Raw genomic sequence first — 22,721 nt, forward strand, 5'->3', positions numbered from 1 at the left:
TCCTCCAACTAGCTTGTCTGTCTGCCCAGCAGCCAGCCAATCGCCTTCCATCCCCCACCCCTGACCACCTCCTCTTCCTTCCACTTCCATCTGCGGCTGTAAATCCCTTCTGTGTGAGAGCTGCCCCTGCCAGTGAGTTCCCAAACAGCTGCCTGCAGTGCAACAGTGGAATTGCATATGTAGATGACCGTACTGTAAAAATAAGATAATAAACTACAATGCAAGGCTGAAAGCCTGTCCAGAGTGCCAGAAGAATGGGTATGTTCCTGACCGCAAGCAGGCCGTTCTACAGTGCGGGAGCCACCACAGAGCAGAGGGCACTTGAACAGTCAGTTGCTTGTCTTGACTATTTGCAAAATGACACCTTCAGAAGGCTTTGCTTGGATGAACAAAGCTCTCAGATTGTTCCCCAGTGCTTTGCATCCATCCTTCATGGTAGCTCTCCTGTATCTAGGAATCAAGTATTGTAACGTTGGTCCTGTTCCCAGATCTGTGTCTTGCCCAACTTGTCCTTGCAGCTCTATAAAATTTGCAGTCTTCCTACCTTTCTCAGCAATGTGCTTTTTATGTTGCAGGGGGGGGGGGCGAGCTGTATGCCTAATTCATTGTTTATTTCCAGAGTTGCGTATCAGTGTGCTTTAATCAGAGTTTGCTTGGGCAGCCTTGCATTACATCCTGGTCCTTTTTAGAACCATACAGAGTAGGAAAGATGCTCAAACCCCAGCCAGATTTCTTTGCCTTTGCAGAAGCTATCCGGGAGTATGGTTTTGTGTGATGGTTGAAGGACTCATGAACAGGCAGAAGGATGCGGATGACGGAGTAGAGCCTTCCTGCTCCAAAAATGGGAAGAGATGAGCATGGCTGCATGCTTTGGGACCACCATGCATGCACCATGGACATGAAAGACTAGTGAAGTTTAGATTGATACATGGAAACTTATATGTGTTAGGTCAGAAAGAATTGCTGATAGGTAGCACCAATATATAGTTAAGAACGCAGGCACCTGTCCTAAATTGGGGAAGAATAAAGTTAAAATGGGTCTTCATTCTTGATTATCCTCCATGATACACATGTCTCACTGAATGTTGCTTAAATTAGAATAGGCCAAAAATATATTTGCATCTACAAGTACAGGTTTGACCTGTTCATCCGTAAGCTCCAAATGTTTTTTTTTTCTTCTTTTTCTTTTTTTGCCTGAGAAGAATCTACTTGTCCGTTGCTCCTGACTCTTGACAGTGATGAATAGGAATTGTGAAATACTAACATTCTGTATTGGAAGAACAAGCTTTTCTGCTGTGTTCTGCATTGCTTTTTTCCATGCATGTTCCTTGATCCCCAGCATAGGCTTTTTTGATGGTCGTTGAGGCGGACTCCTTCCTTCTTCAACAGGAAAAGCTGGTTGGATCTAGTACACTCTGTTCTAATTTCTCCAAGTAGCATTCTAACATGATGTCCCCCCCCCCTCTCTCTCTTTCTTTATAGGCAATCTCCAACATATAAATAATCCCCTTGGAACTAAAGCCAAAGGTACACTGTCCCTGGATCATCTAAAGGTACAGAAACTTGTAATGATGGTAATAAATTCCTAAGAAAAGTTTTTAATAGCCTGTATTAACATACAGGAGTCCTGTGATAACTATTCTGCTACTAAAGGTTTGCTTGCTCTCATTGTCAGTCTTGGTCAAAAAGTACTGAAGACCTCTGTGCAATATCTGGTAACACATGATGTCCAGCCCACAGTCTTGGCCAGTTCTTTTGTGTCCAGCCTTTCTCAACCTTTCTACCATTAAAAAACCCCTGAAATGTTTGTCAGGCTTCAAGAAACTCCAGAAGTGGCGTGATTGTGCAGAATGCGGTAGGGAAGCTTAGTTGCGTACATGCCCACTCAGTCCCTCCCCTTCCCACCCCCTCCAGACCATCGACCATTTGGGGAGGGAAGGGGCAGGACGACAGGACCGTATCCGGTCATATCACCCAATAATCGTTTAACAAATTCTTAAAAAACATTTAAATAATTAATTAACACATCCATTTGGGAAACCCTTCCAGGGCTGTCAAGAAACCCCAACGTTTTACGAAACCCTTGTTGAGAAAGCCTGTATTATACCCTTCCTTCTTGAGTCCTTGCTTTCCAGCTCTTTGCCCACCTCCGTCCTTTTTCAGGCAGATGTTCTCTGGTCTCTCTGATGTCCTGTCTCCTGCCTCCAGTCCTCTTCCTCAGCTTTGCTCTCCCAGCCTTATTCCTGTCAGAAGCATCCTTGAGTCAGTATTTCATATTTGAGAATGAAAGGATCTTAACCTAAGTGGAATGCTGCTACTAATGTCTTTGGCCTTGACCATGTTGGTCTGTCTTAAGTGTTGGAAAGGAGACAGGGGGAAGAAAGCTAGAGGTAATTTCCAGATATGTTTGGCAGCTCAGTGTCTTCCAGTATATATTGGGCTGTTCTCCACCACCACCACCCTTTTCCTTGGGTGGTGTTGCTCTGACCATATTTTCTAATCATTTCTATCATGAAACTTAATCTTCACAGTGTCTTTAATTTTTATTAAAGCTATGACAAGTGTTGTAACCTATAATTATTAAATAGGGGTTCCTGCTAGTTTTTTTCCCCAGAGCAAAAAGCTGCGCTCTGATCCTAAACCTGACTTCTCCCCAGTTTGTCACAGTTCCATTATTGCTTTTTAAAAACCCCATTTAATTGAACGCTGGAGCCAGAATACAAAGCAGCTGGTTAAGAAATGAATTCATGCAGAACCATTGAATGGTGTAAAGTTAGTATAGAAAGTATATGCGCTTTAGGATGCTTTGGGCTGATCCTGCATTAAGCAGGGGGTTGGACTAGATGGCCTGTATGGCCCCTTCCAGCTCTATGATTCTATGATTCTGTGATTTTAAAGAAGCATGAAACACAGGCAAGGAGGAGCAAAGAGCGGCTTTGTTCTCTTTACCAGGATGGGACGTCCCTTATGTTGTCAACCCTCCTAAATAGCACCTTAAAGTGCCTAAGATTTTGCCAGTGACAATTCAAGAAGTAATAATAAAAAAGTTTGGTGCACATACCATAAAACAGATTTTGTTGAAAGAAAAAAGACCTTTGTCCGACTGAGAATTGTCAAGAGATATTACAATAATACGAATGCTGAAAATCCCAGATGCCGCAATCCAGATTTCCAGATTCTATGGCTGCCTGGCGATTTGTTGAGCAACGAGGGAAAATAACTTGATTGAAAACTTCAGTAACACCCTGCATATTAATCTGTGTAAGATGGTGTTTTTAGAACTTGTACACATACTGAGGCAATGTCCTTGTAAGTGGGGGACACCATTGGCCAGATTGTAGATCTGGGGGATCCTGGTTCTAATAGAGGTTTGTGGAAAAGTGCATTAAACTGAAGTCAATACTCACTGGAGAATCCAGCTTTGCCTTGTTGCCTCCAGGTGACTCAGTGCTCCTGGCACAGTAGTGATTCATTCCAAATGTCTTTATAGGTGAAAAGCATGAATTGCATGTTGAAATAATGGGATGTGCCCAGATTTTCTGAAAAGGACAATGGAGCTGGGGGGGGGGGGCAGAGAGGCATGTGCAGCCATTCGAGAGCCAAGGCCTTCTGTTAGGCAGTCTAGATAGTGCATTTGTTTGCTTTGCTACTAGTACAGGTTAGCTCAGTGGTCTGACTTCACTTGTTTCTTCCCAAGTTTCTATTTATGCTAGTAGTGCATTACCCTGTGCTCAGTCTCAAAGGAGAAGCTGCGAAACTCCTGTTAGATTTTATAATTTACCTAGCTGGATTTGTCTCTGAAGGTAATGTTAAGCAAAAAGGAAGATGATTCTTGCTACTCCGTAGGGTTGTGCATGGCGGCGTCCGAATCGGCCGTTCGAGGGTGATTCGGACATCGCCGTGCACAACCCTACACCTGAACAGTCATTCTCTTCTGTTCATGAGCAGCTGATTCCCTATGAGCATTCAGAACTTTCCAAAGGTCACTTCTTAGTTGATTGGCTCTAGTTTTGTCCATGCTGTGCCCATTCTGGGACACCTCTTTATTGAAACTCTTGCTGTTTTCATCCCAACATTCTCCCAACACAATCTTTAAAGACTTGGCGGGCTTTCTTCTCGTTCCGGGACGTAGCTTTATGCTTGTGGCAGGTAGAGGCATTCCTGCTTTTCAAAATGAGCCATTGGGACCTTCCACTTGGGGCACTTAGCCAGACCGTTGTAAATTACTGGCAGTGTTATTGCCGAATCGGAAATGCATAAACTTAAAATAGTGAGTTGCCCGCTACATCCCATAGACTTAATGAAACCAAGCTATAAATTTATTTTCTGGTTAACTGACAAAAAGGAAACATTTGGGGGGAATAACTGAGGACTGCTATCGATCACTAATGCGCATAATATTGGTTACTGCAGCACCGGAAGCTGTGGAGTTATCAGGTGCTGGGAGAGTGCTTTGGTCTGTGCTAAGGGAGAATTTGAAGTGCTTTGTCTTTTATCTGTATCCCCCTAGTCACAAACTAAGAAATTGGACCTGAAAACAAACAGTCCTTCCTTAACCGCCCCTGCAGAGCTTCTGATCCATTTTGCTCATGTACAGGGCTAAAAGCCCAGCCCAGTGTGTAAGTTCAGCACTGCCTGAGGTTCCTTGTGTGATCCCCTTTCCAAATCCACAGACTTGTTTGTGGTTTGACCTCTGTACATCTACGAAACAGGGTCTTCTGGAGCTCTGGAATTTTTATGTGCCTAATTTAGGAAGCTAGCAGAGGGGCAGAGTTACTGGTGTAACTGGTTAAAAAAAAACCTATTTATGATATGCCTGACAGCGGATTGACCTTTCTTTTGAACACCCTTTAAAAATTCTCCAGTGCTCTCCTTTGTATTTCCAGGGGTACAAGGGTTTTTTTTTTAACTTTGTAAGACACATCCTTTCTAAATTTAAAGGCCTGGTTGTGGCTTGTGCTTGGAGCCCTACAGAATATTTAAGGAAATGGCTTTTGCTAACCCCCAGATTCTAGTTTGTAATGGCTCCTTTTTTAAAGCTGGAAACTTGTAATCTAGCGCTGTATGTGCGAGACGTTTTTAAAGCTTCCATAAGATGGCATAGGAAACAACGTCTTCTAGCCATTCAAAACCTTCCCAACCCCTTAGGCAGTGTAAAATAATAGTATCTAAGTGCACATCACACAGATCTTCTGCTCTAAGAGTGGTTTATGATATGGATGAATATATGATACAGACAATCCAGACCTTTCCACCATCCATGATTCCTGTTCTTAATGAAAGGAAGATCATTGTGGTATCCACAGGGAATATCCTATTGCACACATGGAGCATTCATCTTCGACAGAAGAACAGGGGGCCCCTGCATGAATAGTGTTATGTATTTATCACAAAGAATCTGGCTTTAGCATTTGCAAGATTTTAAGCATGTTACATCTAGGAATCATGGCCAGTAGCAACCCGCTTCTGTGGTAGCTTCAGTTTGCTCACTGTTTTCCCACATCTTCCTCTTTTTCCTCCAATCATATTCCTGTAAACAGCTATAATGCTTACCTGTTTGAGAACAACACATTTAACTCCCTGGGGCAGTGATGCAGTCTCAAGGAAATCTTGGCTACAGACATGAGTGACTTAATAACAGTTTGGATTCAGTATTATTTAGTTTTTATTTATACATTACATTTATATACCGCCCTCCCCTCGCGGCTCAAGGCGGTTTGCAGAAAACTTGTTCATAAAAAATCATAATACAAGTACAACATGGTTCAATAATGATAACGGAATGACAACAGTAGTAACAATAACAGTAACAGTTGGTGGTAACAAGTTTTTCTTAAGTGGAATATTAACAGTAACATTTCCAGCTAACTGAATCATATAGGATGGTCAGTCCAGGGTTGCCCTTTTGTTTGTTCCAAGGGCACATCTGTGTGAGGGGAGGGGCTCTGGGGGCCCAGTAGGTGTTGCTTCTGTTGGACCTCAAACTAATGCCTGGCGGAAGAGGTCCATTTTGCGGAATTGTGGTAGCTCTGGCAGGGAGCAAATTATAAGTAGATTTACTGAATGGTTCAAAGACAGTCGATAGTACTGATGAGGGCAATAGAAATGGCAACCTCTACATGGTGTTGTTGACCATAATTGAGTTCCATATGTTCCGTTATAAGTTCCAAAATGTTCAAATGTGACAAATTGTAGGAACTGAGATGCCATTGCCCATAGGCATCTGGAAAGGGTAGGGGAGTAATTATTAAATGGTCTTTCTTTTCTTCCTAAGGTAGAAATTCAAGTACAGAAATAACCTGCATTCAAAGCCAAGTTTACCTGCAGTGATTTGCTTTTGATGGAAGTCAGCATGTCTCAAGTTCAAATTCAGAACGCATCTGTTGGTCTGTCCGGCACCCAAATTCTAAACAAGAACCAATCTCTTGCACAGCCCTTGAGTATTCCTTCTCCCGCTAGTTCTCTGCCCTCGGAAAATGCAGGTAGACCTCTTCAAAATTCTGCTTTACCCTCTGCATCTGTTACATCTACCAGTGTAGCTGCAGGTAAGCCCAAAAAGTACTCTTGCTCTGTATCTGTTGTGCTTAATGCAAAACCTTTCTTCAAACCATGTGTGTCAAATGTAACAAAAATGCCATGCAGGGGGTGTTTATAATAAGGCATATTTTTTGTTTAATTTATAAATATCTAGTATAAAGTGGAGTCTATCAAAGGGACCATGGCCTTTGATGCATGCTAGTTGACCTAACTGTTTGGCATGTCTAATTCTCTGAGACTAATCTTACACTGATGCAGACCTTGCAAAGTTGAGTGCCTACAGCACTGATGGGCTTCTTTGTGCTTCCCCTAGTCCAATGTTTATGCGTCTTTCATGGTATCCATTGGCTATTTCGGTTTGGTTCCAGCGTAACGATTTGGAGGGAGGCAAAGGCCAAATCCATTGCCAGCTTCTTCTCTTCCTTGGAGGTCCTTGTGGCAGGCTGCAGAAATGAATAGAACATGATGGCCTTCAGACATAGCATTTGCATGTTGGCTTGCCTTCTCCTTCCACTGCAGCCAATTGATCTGTGTTCAATGCTCTTCCCAAGGGGTAGTAGACCCTGAGGAGGGACATGAGTAGGTCTGAGGGGGAAATTGGTATAAACTTCCAGTTCAGTCTGGATCCAACCCCTTGTCCTTATCTGCATATCTTCTTCACAACAGGCTTGAGGTCACTCAGGTTGCATAGTGAGGAGTTGAATCTGGATCTCTCAGACCTTAATCCAGCATTAACCATTGCACCCTGCATGCTCAGCTCTCTGCTTTGCCAGAGACTATCAAGGACTAGTTTTCCATGCTGTTAGAACTGCTATGTGGCAAGACCTCAAGAGTTACCATGCCAGTTGTTCATGTAATTTTGTCTAGCAAATAGAACCTTTGTAGGTTGGGCCTGGCTTGTTTGCAAGGCTTTAATGGGCTCTGTTTTCATCATTAAAATTATGACATTTGGATTGACTAGCTTAACTGGGACTCCATGTCAGGCTTGAGAGGTTCAAATAGGTTCTCCTTGGGAAAGGGGGAGTCAGATTAGAAGCTGAAGGGATGAATCTAGAGACTTAGTTGTGTGGGTTTCTTTTTAAGTAGCTTAAATCTGTTCCACTTAATATTTCTGATAAGGCCTTGGAGGAGGATCGTTTCTCATGTCTTAAATGCCACTCAGCGCTTAACACCCACTCAGGGTGGCTGTCCCGCCCCTAAGTGCCTCCTCCACCAACCAGCTTGCCTGTCTGTTCAACAGCCAGCCAATTGCCTTCTGTCCCCCACCCCTGACCACTGCCTCCTCCTTCCACTTCCCTCTGAGGCTTGGAGCAGATCCCTGCTGTGTGAGAGCTGCCCCTACCAGTGAGTTCTCTAACAGCTTCCTTTCCAGGTCCTGGGGGGAGGGGGAAGCCGTCCGCAAAGTTCTTCCACTCCACCCCCCTAATCTAGCGCCTGTTGTATTCCTGAATGCAATGGGCTTGGTCCCTAGTAGGTAATGAAGACTTTGGAGAAATGCAAAGCCACTGAATACTCAAAGGGATAGCAGAGCTCTCAAGTTAGCACTGAATCATCCCTTACCCCCCACCCCAAATTTCCAGGTGAGGCTTTGTAGTGAATGTTTAGAGAACTTCTGAACAGAGCATCCTCTGCTGGTCGAAAATGGGGCCACAGCCTTTGAACATCAAAGCAAGCATGGTGGTATCTTGATAGAGGTTTCCTTGCAAAGCAAGATAAGTGGATTGTTCTTATTGGCCAGTTCCTGCAACTATAATATTTGCTCTGATCACCATGTTAATTCTTTCTGGCCCTCTGGGCAGTCCAAAAGAACAGATCTTCTGAAACTGCTTGACTCCTGCCTCAAAGTAAATGGGTCGAGCCTTTTTTTATGGGATGCTTGATTGATATGTTCTGCCAATGTGTCTGCACAGTACGTTCCAGCTTTTAATTTAAGTTCCTCTTAAAGCTGCCCTAAAGAGGCAAGTTCTTGATTTGTTGCTGATCAGTTTTATTCCCACATGCTAAAGCTGCTGTTTTTGCCTTGTCTTGCAGTTCCTTCTAACATGGCAAACCCCAAAGAGAAAACCCCAATGTGTCTTGTGAATGAGTTAGCCCGTTTCAACAAGATTCAGCCGGAGTATAAGCTTTTGAGTGAGCAGGGTCCAGCTCACTCAAAGGTAAATATTGTTGCTTTTCATTCATGTTCATACTAAAAGGAGGGGACCAAGCCTTGTAAGAGGTTACTGAGATAAAATGAATACAACATGGATGCTTCTAGCTTGAATTTCTCTTGCTGCTGATGGCTGGGTTGCAAAAAACATGCTCGTGCCCGAGCATATTAGCCTAATTCTCCAGATTTTACAACCTTCAGTGTGGAGCTACTTTTATTGTGTGGATTGCTCTGGATGATTTGCAGGCAGCTTTTTGGATTGCATATGATCTTTCAATAAGGAGAGGCCTCAGCAGTCCCATGGGGCTGTTCCCTGTTAAGCATTCAGCTTGTGATCCCAAGTGCTATGGTCATCTGCCCTCAAAGTCATTTGTTAGGACAAGGATAAGCATTAGAAATAAATTGGAGGCATACATGTTATGCTGCATAATGTCATTATCACAGCCATGGAGTACATAGCTACAAAGAGACTTAGGAGTATTGGTGGACAGTACATTGGATATAAATCAACAGTGCGATATGGCTGCCAAGAAGGCTAATGTGATATGCATTTCTAGGAGCACAGAATCTAGAGAAGTGGTTCTCAACCTTCCTAATGCCGCGACCCATTAATACCTCATGTTGTGGTTCTTTCACAGAAATTAAACTGAAACTGACCAATAGCGTGAAGATCCATTATTCATGATTGCAGGGGTAGTCAATCTGTGGTCCTCCAGATGTCCATGGACTACAATTACCATGAGCCCCTGTCAGCAAATGCTGATGATTGTATATAAATTGTTTTTTTTTTCCCCTGGGGTTTCTCAGTTCAGTTCTGCCTCTTGTCCCACCATGCCGATCTCGCTCTTTTCTGCTGCTCCAGACAGATGAACACTCTATCTCGATCTACCCCACAAGGCTGTTGTGTGGATGGCGTCCCCTTAGCCAAGCTGCTTGCCCTGTGAAAGGGTCATTTGACCCCCAAAGGGGTGCTGACCCCCAGGTTGAGAACCACTGATCTAGAGCAAAGGAACTTGTAATGCCACTCTATTCCACACTGGTTAGACCTCATTTGGAATATTGTGTGCAGTTCTGGGCACCGTAGTAAGTTGGAACGTGTTCAGAGGAGAGTGACTAGGATGGTTAAGAGGGGTTTGGAATCCTTGCCTTATGAGGAAAGATTGAGTTTGGTATGTGTAGCTTGGAGGAAGAGGGCAAGGAGTGATATGATAGCTGTGTTTAATTTCTAGGGATGAGAGGGATTTCCGCCTGTCAGACTCTGCCTTTTTGTCTCCCCCTCCTTCTGCAGAGTGAACTATCCCCTTCTATGTTGCTTGGTGGGGGGGGGGGGGGAACCATTGAGGAATAGGATGGGGGTGGTCAGAGAGGTGCTTCAGGAGGAGATTGAAATCAATGAAAAGTTATACACAAACAGAAGCATCCACGGAGATCTTGCACTGGATCCACTGCATTGTATTTTTGCCTTTTGTTGAAGAAGAAGAAGAGTTGTTGTTTTTTTATATTCCGCTTTTCTCTACTTGAAGGAGTTTCAAAGCACCTTCCCTTTCCTCTCCCCACAACAGACACCCTGTGGGGGAGGTGAGGCTGAGAGAGCCCTGATATTACTGACGAAGGAGAATTGGTTCTTATATTCCCTTTTTCTCTACCCGAAGGAGTCTCAGAGAATATCTGCTGACACTTACAATCGCCTTCCCTTCCTCTCCCCACAACAGGACACCCTGTGAGGTGGGTGAGGATGAGAGAACACTGATGTTACTGTTCGATCAGAACAGCTCTATCAGTGCAGTGGCGGGCCCAAGGTCTCTCAGCTGGCTGCACGTGGAGGAGCAGGAAATCAAACCTGACTTGCCAGATGCAGCGGCTAAGAGCCAACACTCTTAACCACTGCACCAAACTGGCCTTGCAGTACTGGTCCTGCAACCTTCGCGTGAGCACCTGAACATTTTAGAAGATCATCCCTATGACCCCTTCTCCTTTCCTAGGTGTTTACAGTGCAGCTGACTCTTGGGGACCAGCACTGGGAAGCTGAAGGAACTAGTATTAAAAAAGCTCAACACGCAGCTGCTGCCAAAGCTTTGGAAGGGACGCGGTTTCCTAAACCTACAGCTCGCCCATCACGTAATGAAGGAAAGAACCCAGGTATGTGGATGCAGCAGATTTCGGGCTGGTAGGCACGGGGCTCCATTGTGCCAGGTGGTCTCTGTTACAATCCTGAGAAGTTCTGGCTTCAGAGGAGTTGCCATTGCTAGAGAGGCATTTGAGAATATGATGGCAAGTGTTTTCAGCAGAAAGGAGGCAAGCGGGGATGACAGTTCTACTTAGAGTGGGACACTGGCTACCTTAAGGGCTGATTCGCTCAGCAATATTCGCTGCTGGAACTCTCCTACACTCAGCGGCTCTTAACTGGTGGCAGGAACAACATGAGCTGAAGAACATTGAGGTTAAATGATCTGAGTGCCGTCTCCTTTATTTATTTTGTTATTGCTTCATTGGATTTATAGTCTGCTGCTCTCGAAAATCAGCTCAAGGTGGAAAACGGCTTGTGGCTGTTCATGTGTATAAAGCAGCCTCTCTCAACTTTTTTACCATTGAGAAAACCCCGTGAAGCATTCTTCAGGTTTCAAGAAACCCTGGAAGTGGTGCAGTCATGTGGAATATGGCTGGGAAGTGTAGCTGTGTACACACCCACCTAAGCACCGCCCCATCATTGGCCATGGGGGTTCAACATGACCATATATGGTCATACCACCCAATTTTAACAAATTTTAAAAACATATTAAAATTAACTCGCACCCATTCAGGAAACCGTCCCAGGGCCATCAAGAAACCTCAAGGATTCACGAAACCTTGGTACAGATATAGCCATGTCCCTTCTGTTCCAAGACTTGAAAACCAATGTATAGCTTCATTCAACAGTTGCTGCCCCTACATTTTGGTGATCTTTGGTGACCCAGCAGCCAGAAGAATTGTACCCTACATCAGTGGTCTGCAACCTTTTACAGGCTGTGGACTGGCGGCAGCAGGGAGGGCGATTGCCCGGCAGCGCATGCCATGCATGCGCGGGACTTCCGTGCATCCGCGCATGCGCGTTTTCGGCCATGCATGGTGCATGTGCGCACGCACAGCCCTGCTTCCCTATACCCCCACCCCCCCACACAGTAAGAAGCTTGCGAGGCCGCAAGCTTGCGGCCTGGGAAATTTCTTACTGTGGGGGGGGCGGGGAGAGGGAGCCGCGGCCCGGTGCCAGGGCCTCCGCGGCCCGCTGGTTGGGGACCACCGCCCTACATGAATGGATATGTGCTAAAGGAAGTCATAGTGTCAGCAGATATTCTCTGTACAGTCTTGAGAAGTCACTTGCAAATCCTGTGATTTCCGTTAAAAACAAACCCTTTGTGGTAAGGACTCTAATCCCCAGAATTTTGAGGATTTACTTACTTATTTTTATTTATTTATTATATTTATATCCCGCCCTCCCCCTAACTTACACTTAGGTCTGCTCCTGGACTGCCTTCTGCCTTTTGTTCCTTGGTTTCAGGTAGCAGATGTGAAACTGAGAGGCAGCCCGTGAATTAGAGGAAAGTGGGGGGAAACAGAAATTATGTTACATGGGCATAAATGTAGCTGCCACTCCAAGTATTCAGTGTCTGAAGTGATGCATGCCTTTTAATAATTATTTAAACAGAGCCTGTTTAGAGAGGGTTAAAGTCAATAATCCTGAGCAATCTTCCAGGAAATAAGCTTGATTGACTCAAGGCTTACAGGAAACCTTCATTCACAAAGAAGACATTTCCTTCAAAGATGGAGGCCCCCAATTTAGGCAAAACTGGGCCAGATTAATAATTTCTTCTCCATCTTTTTCACTTATCATCCAAGGTGTTTGCAGAATAAAACGCACCTAGGCAAAAAAATTGCATAAAACCTGCCACTGTGGCTTGTATCCTGTGAAGTGCTATGGAAGATACACTGAGTGTGGAAGAGGCAAAACTTCATCCTTTTCCCCATGCTTCACTACAGCCCTTCCCCCTGCATGCCTCTTGTCCATGTGGGCCCCACAACCTCAGTAATCACCTGTGCAGTGATGGAGAATGACTGTGGGGAAAATCAGTGTTCCCTTGACTTTTTGTAGGATACCAGCCAATATAAACAAGCAACTAGTAGCAATTGTAAAACCACAAGAAGGCAATATAAAAAGCATAATGAAACAATAAAATCAGTTTTTAAAACAAAGGTCAACATCAACAGCCATAAAATTGCAGTGGCAGCACCAATGTTTAAAGTAGGGGTGTGTAACAAAAAATCCAGCAATAGTATTTTTTGTATTCCAATATATTGAACCCAGAAAATACTGGTCTTTCCTGATATTCCCAAATCCCAGTTCTGGTATGGATTCAGTAACTATTTGGGAATGCCAGGTTTTTTTGGCTCCATCATAGCTCATGGAGACCATTATCATCCATGGACATCATAGGTTATAAAAAGACCATCTATCTTGGGCTGGGGAAGGTTGTTTTTTGAGGTAGAGGCACCTGATTTGCAGCATAGGTGCTCATGCCTCCTCAAAAAAAATGAACCAAAACGTTTGAAAAAGATTGGACCACAAGGTCCAATTCTGTGGATCCCCCGAAAACCTGCCCCCATCCTTCATTGCAGTGGAGGAAAGGCATTTAAATTTTAAATTGAACATGGTCCCTTAAATGGAACATGGAACATGCCTTCTCCAATATGGGAGTTCACTCCAAAGGCATTTAAAGGGACTGAGAGCCATTTAAATGAACTTTAATTGCAGCTGTTTGGAGGTCCTGAACAACCTCAAATATTTTATGGATTTTTTGGGACAGCCATTTCAGATAGCCAAATCAGTATTTTAAAAAATCTGGCTGAATTAATATCCGAAAGGTACCAATAAGATTTTTTCAGGTATTTTTCAGCTCAGATTAGCCAAATGCAGACCTCTGGTATGAAGGTAGCTACTACATCCTAGCCTCCTTGCTAGATCAGGAGTCCCCAGTCTGGTCCCCAGTCTGTTACCCATAGGCACTGTGACACCTACTGACTCCTTTCCTGACATCCACCAAGTGCTTTTAGAAAGTGGGTGGGTTCACATGTGGAGTTTTTTGTGGAGCTTCTGATTGGCTGTGCAAAATAAAAGGCGTCCTTCTCCTACATTTGGGGCCGAAGTCATCCAGAGTGGCTAGGTCATGCCTCTGCTTGCCTAAGTAGGGCAATATAATGCAAATTTATTGCATCCACTTAGTTTGTGATTGTGTCCACTGCCCCATGTCAGAATTCCAAAAGGTGCCCACAAGTTCAAAAAGGTTGGGGACCTCTGCTCTAGATCCTCCTTCAGCATCGTAACCACTACATTTTCTGTGGATAGAAGCAACAGCATGCAAGCTGAGCAAAAATCTAAAGTCAATTGAGGTCTCACATTTTCTGCATGTACCAAAGCCTCTGGGTGGGATATTATTTATTTATTTCAGGAAATTTGTGTGTTGTCTCTTCAGACCTGCTCAGAGCAGCTTGCAGCTAAAACAGCAGAACGAAAACAATAAAACCTGTCAATAAAGCAAGCCAAGGCAGCAGAATGAAAATATAGCAATCAAAGCGAGAGGAACCAAGACACAAAAAGCACATGCAACAGGCAGGGCAGTCTAAAAGCATATGACTAAAAGAGTCCTTGGGGAGAATCCCCTTAGTTAATTGAGGAAATAGTAATGGCTTGGCCTGGTGCCCAAAGGAGCCCAAGGGGCCAGGCAAGTCCTGAGGGGGGAGCATGGGTTTTCCTCCCTCTGGAGCTGCATCTCCTTGGGGTCCTCTGACTGTCAGTAGTGTGTGTGGGTTTTGAGGGATGCCATGCTAGGCCAGTGTGTACGCTCTGATATACATAGCCAGAGAATACTTGGCATCCTGGCCACTGGTTGTGACCTTCCAGGAGGAAGATTTTGCATTGTACAGAGCTGTACACAAATGAGAGAGTTGGCTGGCAGTGCAGCAAATGCAGAATGCAAAAGACTGGCACAAGGAGTATGGGGGCTTGAGGAGAAGCGGACAAAAAACCAGTGTTATTAAACCTGGATGGCCCAGGCTAGCCAATCTCATCAGATCTCAGAAGCTAAGCAGGGTCAGTGTTGGGATGGGAGACCACTCAAGAAGGCAGGATGCAGAGGTAGATAATGACAAAGCCCTCCTGAGCATTCCTTGCCTTCAGAACCCAACAGGGTCACGACAAGTTGGTTGTGACTTCATTTTTTAAAATGTATTTATATTTATATACTGTCGTCCCCTGAGGCTCAGGGCAGTTTTATGTAAAAACATAGAAAATAGTACATGGAACTTAGTTTTCTGTAACAACAACAATAATATTAACATTAATAACTTTAACCGGGGTACTGGTGCAAACAGGTCCAGGGTAGAGCGTTTGGATAGATTTCTGTGGGAGAGGAAGCAGGAGCCCTGTGGATGTTGCTGGTTTCTCTCAGTCTCAACCCAATGCCTAGTGGAGGAGCTCCCTTTTGCAGGCCCTGCAGAACTGTTTAGCTCCGTCAGGGCCCAGATCTCTGGCCCTGGCTGAGACTAGGCGGGCTTCTTTATGGCCAGGGATCATTAGCCGGTTGGTGGTGGCAGAGTGTAGAGCTCTTTGAGGGACACAAAGGCAGGGAGGTGGTCCCTCAGGTACACTGGGCCCTGAGCACAAATACCCTTAAAGGTAATTACCAGAACCTTTAGCCTGATCCAGAATTCATCTGGCAACCACTGTAGTTGATGGAGAATGGGCTGAATGCGAGACCTCCATGGTGTTGCTGTGAGGACCCTGGCTGTTGTGTTTTGGACCAGCTGTAGTTTCCAGATCAAGACTAAAGGCAGGCCAGCATAGAGCGAGTTACAGCAGTCTAGAGGTGACCGCTGCATGGATCACCGTGGCTAGGTGTTCTGGGGCTAGGTAGGCCGCTAGTAGTTTGGCTTTGCAGAGATGGTAAAATGCCAGCCACACTACCTTCGTGACCTGGGCTTCCATTGTGAGGGAAGCATCCAGGATCATGCCCAGATTCCTGGCGGAGTGAACCATTGGAAACTGCCCGCCATCAAGGGTGGGCAGGCGCGCTTCCTCGCTTGGACCCTCCCTACCCAGGCACAGGACCTCCGTCTTTGAAGAATTGAGCTTCAGATGACTCTGCTTGAGCCATCTTGTCACTGCTTCCAGGCAGCTGGCTAATGTTTCTGGGGGAGAGTCTGGGCGGCCACCCATTAGGAGGAAGAGCTGGGTATCATCTCCATATTGATGACAACCCAGCCTGAACCACCTTACCAGTTCTGCAAGAGGGTGCATGAAGATGTTGAACAGAATAGGAGAGAGGACTGCTTCCTGAGGGACTTCACAAGTAAGCTGTCGGCAGTTTGATGTTCCCTCTCCTATTGCTACCCTCTGTCCACGATCCCAGAGGAAGGAGATCAGCCCTCGTATTCTGGCATCGGTGAGCTAAGAGCTCATGATCAACTGTGTCGAGTGCTGCTGAGAGGTCTAGTAATATCAGTAGCACCAACCTGCCTGAGTCCAACTTGCAATAAATACATAAACAAACCAAAGGGATGTAATACGGACTAGTTTAAACAACACAACTGCTTTGTGCTTGCTTTTCTGCTTTCTGCACATCAAGGAACTGGGCTTTCCTGTCAAATGCTAGTTATTCTCCAATACCTTTTTTCAGATGCGATTCGAGCTATATGTTGCAGCAGGAAATGTAAGTTCTTCGGGAGCTAGTTGCACTAAAATTCAGCTTCCATAAATCAACTAACAGATGCTTCTAATAGTCAGATTCATGATTCTGCAGTGTTGCTTTCTGTGATCACTTAAAACACGTGTTTTGATTTGTTTTATCCAGTGCTTCTCACATGTGCCCTGTTGCCCCTGACTGCCAAGGGAATGAACATTCAAGGCACAATATGGTTCTCCTAAACATCCAGTATTAACAGTTGTTCTGTCTCCTTTCCTTTAGATAGTGTAACCCCCACAGTGGAGCTGAATGCGCTTTGTATGAAACTGGGGAAGAAACCTATGTACAAGCCCATAGATCCTTACACGGAGATGAGATCCACTTACAACTATAATATGAGAGGTGGTGCTTATCCCCCACGGTAGGTTGTGCAATGATTCTGTCTTCTTTAATGGAAGTCTGGGCATCACAGTTTCAGAGGAACTACTCCCAGCTGTCTCTCAGAACAAGAAAGCTTCAAACTTAACTGCATGGAAATGTAGGTGGAAGCCGCTGGAAACGTTCTCCAGTATTTGGGGCAATACGGCCTCGGTGAAAAAGTAGAGTCTGCTTTCCTGAAGACTATATAGCAAAGGTGAAAAGGACTGAATGAGCTGATGAAGCCTTGCATTCTCCTGGGGGTTGGGTAGCAGGATGCAAAGAAGACTTGACTGATTGCACAGAGATGTCAGAGTAGCGGTACTCACTCTGGCTCACAGAGAACCACATTTGTGTTTACCATCAGCCCAAAGAGCTGCATATACTTCCAGCCCTGGCAAGAGGCCTGCAGCTTGGGGAGGCTTGCAGCTTTTTCTGTTAAGAACATCTGAAGAGCCTTCTGGATCTGATTCATGTTCCACCTTGTCCAGCATCCTATCCTACATGATGGCCAACCAGTTCCACTGGATGGCCAACAACAAGGTGTAGAGGCTGAGACTCTATCCCCTTATATTGTCCCCTGGCACATTCAGAGGTTGACTGCCTCTGAACATGAAAGGTCCCTTCCGTCAACATGGCTAATAGCCCCAGAATCCATATAATCCCATTCCTCTGGTGGCGCCTATTTGAAGGTGGAGACTAGAAGTGGCCGCGAACCTGGGAAGTGGAGGCTTGAGGGGGGTTCACAGGTTGGGGGGGGGGGGCATCATAAACCTCAAACCCTGAAATTACACAAATCTCATTGTGTTCTTGGACCAGTTTGGTTTTGTTACGTGGTAGGCTGCCTCCCAGTGTGCTAGAGATGTGACATTCACTATGGAGCCACCTGAGTGCATCCCCTCATTGTGGACGTGGTTTCTGGGTGGGAGCTACCCCCCTGCCCCTGGCAGGTGGTCACCCACCTACCTTCCCACATCACAGGTCCAGGTGTGAGCAGTGTGGCTGATGATATATCCTACCTGAGAGAACATCCATTTGCTCTGCTGCACCCTGTGATGTGTAGATCCATGCTTTTTGTGGTACGAGCTGTGGCCATGGAAATGATATGATATGTGATTTGATCTTGATGTTGGGGTGACCCAGTGTGAAAGCCCTGGAACCATGTTTTTGCTCCTTGGTGCTGCCATGAAGGCATGGATCCATGATCATTGTGGACAACACTGTGGCTGTTGACATTATAAGTGATCTGATGTTGAGTTTGGGATGATCTAGTGAAAAAAATCATGAGGATCTATGTATTTCAACTATGTTTTTGCGCCAGTGTGGCCCCAGGCCCCGTTGCATGCGTGATTTTTGCGGTGCTTGCAAAAATATGATATGGCCTATATCCATATCATATCTAAGATATGGCCTACGGTATTATGGTAGTTTTATTTTATTTCAATATAAAAATCATATGAACTCATTAGGATTCAGGTTTTTTAGCTGCTGCTGCGCCAGAAAGTGTTAGATCAATTTTTTATGGTCCATTCCAGACTGCACACGACTGCTGGAAACATATATAGTTTGCTGTTCCCATAGGCAAGAATGGGAGGGATCCTATTGGTTGCCGTAGATACCTGTCAAGTACAGAGGGGAGAGGTTGAAGTTTCCATGAAGCCCTCCTCATGACATGTCAGCTTTTCTGGCGTGTGAGACACACATGCGAAAAAGCAGACTCCTACAAAACACTGTGGCTGCCAAAGCCAAAAAGACCTGTAGGGGCTCGTGGACAGCATGGCTGTGCAAACTCCGAACCTCCCCATTTTGTGCATTTTTGATGTTTGTGTTGCAGTCCGTGCCCACATCTAGTGGAGATGAACCGCCAGTCAGCTGAAAGCCCCAGTGGTCAAAGTCCTTTCCCACTTTCCTGCAACATGGGGCAAGAGCCACGTGGGGACACAGTGTTCAGAAGAGCTGTGAAGTGGGTATTATTGTGCTAGAAAGAGAGAATGTGGGCAAAAGTGTGTGGCCCAAAAATGTACACTTTGGCAGAACTTCCTGCTTTGCACTGACTGGGAAGGAAAGTTTTACCTCCTGGCCAATAAACTTGCGTTTCTGCAGACTCTGTCTGCCCCGTTCCTCATGAGGCTTTTGGATGCTCTTAATCTCTGTTCAGAGTAAACTGGTGGCTGCCTCCTTTCTGTTTGTGCTCAGAGGAGCTGTGCAATAGCTCTCCTCCTTTCCCTTGCAGCATGACAACCTCTTGGAAAAGTTCTGGGTAAAACTCATAGAATCATAGAATCAGAGTTGGAAGGGACTTCATGGGTCATCTAGTCCAACGCCCTCCACTTTGCAGGACACTCACATCCCTATTGCTCATCCACTGTCACCTGCCACCCCCTTAAGCCTTCACAGAATCAGCCTCTCCGTCAGATGGCTATCTTTAAAAAATTCCAAATATGGAGAACCCACCACCTCCCAAGGAAGCCTGTTCCACTGAGAAACTGCTCTAACTGTCAGGAACTTCTTCCAGATGTTTAGATGGAATTTCTTTTGAATTAATTTCATCCCACTGGTTCTGGTCCCTCCCTCCTCTTGACATGCAAAAACCTGGCAAGAGAAATTGACATGCAGTGCTTTGCATTATTGGCGCTGTTCAAAAACGGTTGCTCTCTTTCCTTCGGATGATTGGCCTAAAATAAAATGGGCAGATGTGTTTTAAACTTGTGCATATAACTTTTTATTTAAAAATCTGAGTGTGGAAAATAGCCACAGGCTGTGGAAATCTGCTGATTGGAGTTTAAATAAACTTTTAATATGTTGGTGCTACTCTTTTGAATGTTAATTGTAACATGCGGTATAAACCAGGGGTGGGCAAACTGTGGCCCTCCAGATGTTCATAGACAAACGCTGGCAGGGGCTCATGGAAATTGTAGTCCATGGACATCTGGAGGGCCGCAGTTTTGACTACCCCTGGATAAACATTCCAAAGTGCTATGAAATCCAACATTGAGAGCTAGCAGTGACTGTGTGGTGTTCAGTCTTGGCTTTCCATTTTTAGGGCCTTGTTTGAAATTTGGCTACTGGCAAGATAGACGCTGTTGTTAAACGAAACCCTGAAATGTCAAGTCTTTCCGTTTTCCAGGTACTTCTATCCATTTCCTGTGGGACCCTGGCTCTATGAAGTAGAGCTCTCTATTGGGGGACAGCAGTTTCGCGGGAAAGGTAGAACAAGACAGGCTGCTAAGCATGACGCAGCTGCTAAAGCACTGAAAATCCTGCAAAACGAGCCCTTGCCTGAGAAACCAGAGGTAGTATGTCTCAAGCATTCTCCAACTCCACTTGTCTGTGTACTTTGCAAATCATTGAACGCTTCTGTTCTTGGCTTGCTGGGTGTGAACAATTGCTGCGGCGTTAGGCTTGCACATGCAATCACATTTAATACTGGTTCCTTTGACATTTTGGTTATCTTGATGCTTGGCTCTTACTTTATGTTCTGTGGCAAATTCTCTTGCTTTCATTCTTTTAAAATCACCTAACCCTACTGCTTAAAAATACTTGCAGCTAACTGGAGGTATATGCAGCCATGGCATTAGATGCATTGAAGGTGGTACACAGCAATATGTGTACAAGCTGCTGGCGGAACGGCCAACAGGAAGCAAAATGGGATTTGGTAGGGATGAAATTGCATTATTGCAGGACTGGTAGTCAGAGCAGTTTAGTATCCGTTACGTAATAGGAATTCGTACTCTGTGGCAAAATCTGATTAGCCGCAATATCGGTAGTCTAAAATGCCACTTTTCAGTAAATAATAGTATTCCCTATAGGTTGTAGATGGACCCCTGCTGTTTTACAGAACTGGGGGCAATAGCCATATTTCTGCCTTCTTCCATTACTGGGTTCGCATCTTGTACTCTCTCTTCGTTGCTCCACCAGAAGACAGATGTGCTTTCCCATTAGTCCCAGGCCATTCACAAATACAACATGTATCTTCTGGTGGTGCTTGAGTGACTACGTAGCTTAACTCCACTGCCTCAGCAAAATCATAATGAATCTAGGAATCAATGGCTTTACCCAGAACTTCACTACAAGTTGAGTTCAGTTTTTGTCTCTGAGGCAGGTTTGCAAGTTAAATTTTGGTCACCAAGTTAGCCTTCTCCAACTCATTTTGGAGTCACGAGGAGGGCACTTAAGGCAAATCTGTTATCAAGCCTGTAAAAGCAGTGAATTCAATTTAGAGAAGTAAAGCAGTTACTAATACCTGGGGTTGGAGCTCTGTAAGAAGGGTGTGTGAGGACCAGTTTTCCTGTATTTAAGTGATACCACAATTGCATCATGATTTGCACATTTCTCATGGCCTGCACATCATGATTAGCACATTTCACAGTGCTTGTTTCTGAAAAAAAATTGCAGTGGAATTCAGTCAAAGTTTCACAGGGAGTCCAGTTGCACCTGTATAGTTGGGCTGTGTGAAGAATAATGCCGCTTGCTAGCAGCAGAGCTGAATTGCTGGCTTCACTCACTTGTGTCTGAGAGAAGAACTGGATTTTAAACTGCTTAATTTTGGCCTTGCTTTTAAATCTGCCAGAGGTGTTTGGCCTGCCACTACAGTTACCTTGACCAGCAGCAGCTGCAAGGCCTTGGGCGTAAAACCTTTCCAACATCACTATTGGAAATCTTTTTAACTAGAGAGGAGAGCCTTGCACTGTATATGCAAGCCCTAAATTTCGGCTGGTCAGGCACTTCTCAAAACCTTGATGTTTTAAGTTTTCCATTTCACCTTCACTCTACTCCCTGTTTTCCTGTTGACAGTAAAATGAGAATCTGAAGATTGCCTGTAGCCATGTTGGTCTGTTTATCCATAAAACGGCAGTGCCTTTTATTAGGCCCAACCCAAAAGTCTTAAAGCAGTGAGCCAGCCTTGGAGTTTCCCTCGAATTCTTCATCAGGCAGCCAGATCTGTAAGTCTTAAAATAAAGACTAGAAGATGTTGTAGACTTTGGATTTGACGCCACTGGGGCAGGCTAGGTGTTAAGTTGCACCAAACACTCATTGGCACAGACGTGCTCATACACACAGCAAAAAAATGTATAGCATTTCAGAATATAAAGACCAGGCACAGCTACCAATTTAGAGCCTGTGGGTTTCTCGTGGGATGTCGAGCAGAAGAAGAAAAAAAATAGCCTTTTTAGTATTTTGACTCCTGCCATTCTCCTCTGTCCTGTCTCCAGTTGGCTGCAGCTGACTGATGTTGCATGATGGCAATTTAAAGGGGGGATATTGCATGTACTGCATAGCGCTATACCATACGCTTTATTGCCTTTGGATGCTGTAGCTGGAAGGCTTCTCAGAATGCATTGATGTTTCCACATAGCCCAGCTGACCAGCAAAGGAGCCACTTCCTGTGAATTAGTAGCAAAGCATGCGTCTTCAGACTTCTGTGTGTGCATGGTTTTAGCTAGGTCTTTAAAAAGAATTGAAGTTTGTGCGTGTTTGAATCGGATCTAAACTGGCACCACCAGAAATAGTTCACACAGAATGTTAAATTCCTATTTTTTTTTTAACAAAATTAAACGTAATTCTGTATGTTTACAAAATTTCTGAGCTGGTAATAACTAAAGCCTCTCATTCAGACGTGGAAGGTATCCTGATAGGGAGATTCTGCCCCAAACTTTTCTGCTATCAGGGATGAATCCACCCTGCCAGTTTTCGTCTCGCTTTTGTGGTATTAACCTTTCCATACAATATAACTTTTATCATGTATTTGACATCGTGTGTGTGCGGAAATACCAAAGTAAAGGCTTGTAGTACAGTGGCCTGCTTAAAATGCATTTGGTAGCACAATTAAATCTCTTATTTTGTAACTCAAAGCTTACAGATCCCCCCCCCCCCCGACTAAAAAAGCCAGAATACGTGCTTGAATA

At 44.8% G+C, this 22,721-nt stretch overlaps 1 protein-coding gene across 14 annotated transcripts in view; it reads left to right on the top strand.

Annotated features, from left to right (window-relative positions):
- STAU1 (staufen double-stranded RNA binding protein 1) overlaps positions 1–22,721 on the top strand; it is a 51,794-nt gene that overhangs the window by 12,742 nt on the left and 16,331 nt on the right. For 4 of the 14 annotated variants that reach the window (XM_077335575.1, XM_077335577.1, XM_077335579.1 and 1 more), the window contains exons 2-9: positions 1,483–1,553; positions 6,275–6,545; positions 8,569–8,693; positions 10,669–10,825; positions 16,393–16,425; positions 16,681–16,819; positions 18,650–18,778; positions 19,943–20,108. In XM_077335575.1, coding sequence (XP_077191690.1) covers positions 6,341–6,545; positions 8,569–8,693; positions 10,669–10,825; positions 16,393–16,425; positions 16,681–16,819; positions 18,650–18,778; positions 19,943–20,108 — 954 coding nt within the window. In that variant the 5' untranslated portion in view covers positions 1,483–1,553; positions 6,275–6,340. The remainder of the gene's footprint in view (positions 1–1,482; positions 1,554–6,274; positions 6,546–8,568; positions 8,694–10,668; positions 10,826–16,392; positions 16,426–16,680; positions 16,820–18,649; positions 18,779–19,942; positions 20,109–22,721) is intronic. The other 10 variants (XM_077335585.1, XM_077335581.1, XM_077335584.1 and 7 more) reach the window with 4 other exon arrangements.

Source organism: Paroedura picta, chromosome 4 (genome assembly GCF_049243985.1).
Source record: "Paroedura picta isolate Pp20150507F chromosome 4, Ppicta_v3.0, whole genome shotgun sequence".
NCBI lineage: Eukaryota > Metazoa > Chordata > Lepidosauria > Squamata > Gekkonidae > Paroedura > Paroedura picta.